At 35.8% G+C, this 5,495-nt stretch overlaps 1 protein-coding gene across 1 annotated transcript; it reads right to left on the reverse strand.

Moving 5' to 3' along the window:
* Window positions 1-2,212: 2,212 nt before the first annotated feature.
* On the reverse strand, window positions 2,213-3,778 carry LOC107751457 (transcription factor 15-like). Its single transcript, XM_016567203.1, has 3 exons — window positions 3,764-3,778; window positions 3,092-3,310; window positions 2,213-2,450 (listed from the first exon to the last, which is right to left on the reverse strand). Exons 1-3 carry the CDS (start codon window positions 3,776-3,778, stop codon window positions 2,385-2,387), a joined length of 300 nt encoding a protein of 99 aa, XP_016422689.1. The 3' UTR covers window positions 2,213-2,384.
* Between the last annotated feature and the right edge of the window lie 1,717 nt (window positions 3,779-5,495).

Genomic DNA, 5,495 nt, shown 5'->3' on the forward strand with positions numbered 1-5,495 from the left:
ATTTCCACTGACAAGGGGCAGGATTGCTTTCTAATTACTGATAGATTTCTGCTGGTGTCTTGGCTTTCCATGCCTTTTTGCACCTCCCTTTCTTCATATGTTCAATTATACTTTTTCCCTGTGTCATTCCACTTTATTACACAGAACTTCATTTCTGAAATTATTTGTTTTGTTTTCTTTGCATGTATGGATTACTTGGGTTGTTACCAACTTCTGGTGAAAATTTCATGTGAACAGCACCTTTAGAAATATATTTACTGAGAAAAATGGTGACGTGTTCAATACTTATTTTACCCGCTGTATGGTCATTGTGCTAAAAATCTACCTTCATTACATAATTGACCCAAAAATATTTAATGTCAACAGGTTTTTGAATATTTCATAATATATATTATACTGTATATAACACATATATGTTTAAATATATTAAATCTCAATATATCAAATCCCAATCATTAAGAAATTAAATAAACATTTATTTCCCAGATAATATGGAGCTTTGATTACACTATATAATAAATATTTTAACATTATGTATTCAGATAACTTTTTGTGTATTATTATATTTTATAATACATAGCTATTTTTAATATATTAAATCTCAATCATTAATTCAACCATCATGATTTCTCATATAAATTTGGGCTGTGATTAGACTAAATAATATATATTTTATCATTATATTCAAATACTTTTTTATATTATTATATTTTATAATACATATTTTAATATATTAAATCTCAAATATTAATTCAATCATCATGAACACTGACTCCTATAGCAGCCATAATTTTTCGAGCAGATCCTAAATCCATTCTCGGTTGTTGAAGAGATCATTACAAAAAACACAATTGTGGACTGTTTCATGTGAGAAACACTGGTGGAAGCTGGTGGAATGAATGTCTCTGTCTCCGGTCTGATCGCAGCATGTGAGATGGAACAACCGCTTTAAAACCAAAGAGGAGAGATCAGACACAACATATTTGCTGTCTCCTGGGTTATTTAAGGTTTTCCTTTCTCAACAGTTCACAGGGTTAGTCTTTTTTTATAAAGCACATAAAGTTCACAGAATATATTGGGATATTGACAATTTTACAGATCCATTTTTGACTGCAATTTTAAAACACCCTCTCAGCTTGTATGTACAGTAACCTATGACCTTCATCCAAGCATCCGAGAGCTTGAATGCTTAATCTTCACCCAGACCTTCGACCTTGCTTTCTCTTTATCAAACCCCCTCTAACACTTTCTCTTGCTCTATATTACCCCACCCCACCTTCCAAGTTGACCCCGCTGGTGATTTATGCAGCTCAGAGATGCACAGCTGCAGCAGGTCCCCATGCTGACCGAAGGGTAGATTTACCGTGACTAATACATCCCAGATCTCAAAAACACATGCAGACAGAATGAGAGAGATATGTATAAAATAATAATTTTAAAAAATCAAAGAAAGGATTTAGATTCTGTCCTTCAAAAAAATTACAAACCAACTTAACAATGACGAAAGGACCACATAGAGAAATAGAGGAGTTAAATTATGAAAAGAGATAATCAATGAGTTTTTTTCTGAAATTAAATGAATGTTTATTTTCAGATGACTGATTGATTTGAAGCTCTGCCTAAATCCCCTGAGCCCTGAACTGTTCTTCCAGCACTTGGTTGTATTTTCCTGGCCATGTTTGGATTTTTAACTCTCAAGGAAAGGGATACAAACCCAGAAAAGCATCAGCCACAAAAGTCACTAATGCAATGCAATTGCTTGGTTTCAAAAACAAGTTGAAAATCAGTTTTAAAATAAAATAATATACAATTTAAAAAGTAGCAGTATATAGGCTATAAACTTTATAAGGACGTCCCACAAAGCACTGATTTTTGTACTAAAAAATTAATTAATGCTTAGGCCTGCTTCTGAGAACGTTTAAACTCATCATCAAACGGAAAACTCATCATCATCATCAAAACGTTTACTTAACAGATTTATTGCAGAAATATTTAATTTGAAAGAAAAGTCCTTTCAACACAAAACATCCCAAAAATTTTGATTTTTTTTTTTTTTTATGTGCCATCCACGCATAACTGACAGAGGACATTTGAAATTTGAAAAAAATATATATTTTATTTCACCATGGTGTTTTCACAATTTGTGTATAAAACGTATAAATTCTCTTTAACAAAAAATAAAACGAAAAATAAAAAAAAATATTTTATGCACTGCATTTTAAATGTTCATATCTCTATACAAAACACACACAGAAAAAGTACAAAAAACTCTAAATGAACTCTTGTTTGAACGGCGAGTCTTCCGAAAATCTCCGTCGCGAGGAATCTCGCTCACCTCTCGCGCTCCCTGAGTTGCGGCTTTATCTCATGCGCCGCTACCGCTGCTACAGGCGTGTCACGCGCAGTGAAGTGATTCCCCGCATACGGACACAGTCAGTCCCGTCCTTTATCTGCGGAAATACACACAGACAAAACAAGAGGTTATTCATTTCATATCATACAAATATATGATCTAGACTATCTCTCTGTGATTAGGGCCTAGCCTATTCTCTCTTTTCATATGATGTTTTTCTTTATTGGACGCTTAGAGGTTTTAGGCCTTCTGAATATTGGGAAACAACTCAGTTTAGGCCTTGATAAAGACATTTAATGTTTGACAGGGAAAGAGTAAACTATTGTGAGTAAATATAGATAGGATATTTAACATTTTCATTAGCATCTAGCACAAAAGATGTGTCCAAATACATTATCAGTAGCCTATCAGAGGGGACTAAATATTCAAGTTTAAAAAAGCTGTCACTGTATATATATTATAGGCATAATTAAAACTAATAACATGAGGACTTCTATTAGGCTAGCTATTTTTGTTACGTAAATGTGTTTCCTTTCGTTTATGTGTACATTGTGCTTTATTCTCAAAATTGCTTTCTTTAACAGAGGTCCTTCACACTTTCTGAGGTGCGTGGATCTGCACATCCTGCCCATGTGCCATTCATAAATGTTTGCTGTTATAAAGATAAGTTTTTATTATTAGGCTACTATTTATGTAGACACTATCTATGTCCAAATGTATCATTTGAAATGTTCTTACCCCTTTTCTCTGGCTGCTGAGGCAGAAAGTACATATGGTGCGCGGCTGCTTTCCTCCGCTGTCCCCGTGCGCGCTGTAAACCGCGCTCACGCACGGCTGCGCGTCCTCTCCTCCGTCCCCTATCAGGAGCACATTGGCCAGATGTGAGATGTAACTGGAGGCTAAGCGCAGAGTCTCAATCTTTGACAGCTTTCTGTCCACCGGCTCCAGAAGCTGCACCTGCAAGTAACTCTCGGCCGGTGATTATCCTCTGAATTTATTGCTTTTATTGCGCGGCCATTTGACAGCGAGGCGTTTAAAACAACACCGGGCCTATAATGAACGCGCAACAAACACGCAGGCAAACGCACTGCAAAGATAAATATGTTTATTTACAGAAACACTTTCCGTCATGAACCTAGTAAATATTAGAAAAACAAATAAAAAGAATTCAAATGTTCAAATTCAAATATTCATTTGGTGAATCGAGGTTTTCAAGACAACCTGCAATAGAGCGTATATTTACTTTAAAATAGAGCTTTTACTCGCACAGTCACATTGGGCAGTACTGATTTTGTTAAGTGAGAGTTTTAGACCCGCTGCGGTTTGTTTTCATTCAGTGGCTCAAAGAGCACGAGGCCACGATAAAGAACAGTAGGGGTCTCTCTCTCTCAAGCCTTTTCTTTTTCTCACCTTCTGTTTCTTCATCTTTTTTGGCGTCTTTTCTTCTCTCATACACCCTCACTAGTCAGTTTTTTATTTTTATTTTTTTAATAGCCTATACAGACAGTCAAATTTCTTCTCTTTTATTCGTATTTCCTATTTGATTCCTCTGCTTCACACTCACACATATAAGTTTTCACTTTCCTTCCTGTCATAATTCATGACTGGCCTTGTCATATAAGAATAACATGTCTCACTGCTTCACAATCATGCTCTGACTAAGTTTCTGTTTCAGTGCAAAGGAATGCAAGACCTTAAATCAACCATATGGGCTTATGTGACCAAACTCACTAACCTGTGACCTCTCATCTTTGACCTCAGCTTATGTGCTCAAGCAATGTGGTCATCCTCATTTGGTCCTATAATCGCTCAGTTGCAATATGCATAACTAAATGCTTTATTGGATGAAAGACTTTTAATGGAAATGTATATTTCTGGGCGTTTTGACATGCATTTCAACTGAATCTTGGTCAGAAACTCTCCTTGTTTTGACATGTCACATTAACAACAGCTTAAAGCACAGGTCTCTTTAACTCACAGGTTATGTCATTAGCAAGATAGCAAGATTAAATTCACATAATTGTGTTTGTTGATCTCTCAACTGTTTGGTTTGTAGCCGAGGGGCAGAGGTTCTGCTGGAGTCTATAAGCTTCTGCTGGGGCTGAGCTCACGCAGTGATAATTTGTTTATAGCCAGAAGCGGGTGTTGGGTAAATAAACATGAGGCAGATGTTAAGAATGATCTAAGAAAGAGAGAGTGAGACAGTGGCAAATGGTTTCCAGACTCGTTTTCTCTGTCTCATTTATTTTCTCTGTGCTTCCATGGCCCGTAATATGTCACTTGGAGCAGCTTTTACAAACATGCCTGTGTCACTTAAACCCAGGACTTTCTGTCTCCTCAGCTGCACCAACAACCCCCTTCTAACATCTACGACACCTACGACATTTTCAAAACACCTGCATGCTGTTTTTATAAGCCTGGTGGGCAATAATCAATGAAGCTATGCTGATCCATACAATCCCTCATGTAAATGTTTAAAACAATCACCAATTAAAGATTTATTAGTCTTAGTTCATGTTTATTTCTTCATATATTAGGTTAATGTATTTATTTATTTTAGAATTTTTAGGCAACTGCATTAATGTTAACAAATTTATTGTGTCACCAATTCTTTGCTAGTTATGTATTTATCATGCAATGACAGACTCAATGTTCTCATATGAGTTGGATGTGGTGAGTCAGTGAGCTAAGACTGCAGCTGAATACACAGATTTACAGGGCCAATAACAACATGTCAGAGAAATAGACAGACTTGTTTAGGAGGAAGGAGAGAGGGACTGTAGGCTGTGGGCTCACACAGTTGAGTGAGTAGAGCAGGTGAGTGTGTGTGTGTGTGTGTGTGTGTTATGGGAAGAGGGGGTAGACTACGCTATAAGAATTTTCCCTCTATAATGCAACTCACAATTTATGGTATTATGTTAAAGGAATATTTGTGGTTCAAGTTAAACTCAATCAGCAGCGTTTGTGGTGTAATGGTGATTACCACACAAATAATTAGTTTTTTCTGTAATAAATATAAATAAATACATAAATGTGGCCAATTTTTGTAGAATTTAAAAGCAGAAATTTGTAGCTTAGAATTTTAAAGAAGTACTTCAATTAAAGAAATAGTTCACCCAAAAATGAAAATTTGTTGCTAAAT

The sequence above is a fragment of the Sinocyclocheilus rhinocerous genome, unplaced genomic scaffold (genome assembly GCF_001515625.1).
Source record: "Sinocyclocheilus rhinocerous isolate Xijiao unplaced genomic scaffold, SAMN03320098_v1.1 scaffold1654, whole genome shotgun sequence".
Taxonomy (NCBI): domain Eukaryota; kingdom Metazoa; phylum Chordata; class Actinopteri; order Cypriniformes; family Cyprinidae; genus Sinocyclocheilus; species Sinocyclocheilus rhinocerous.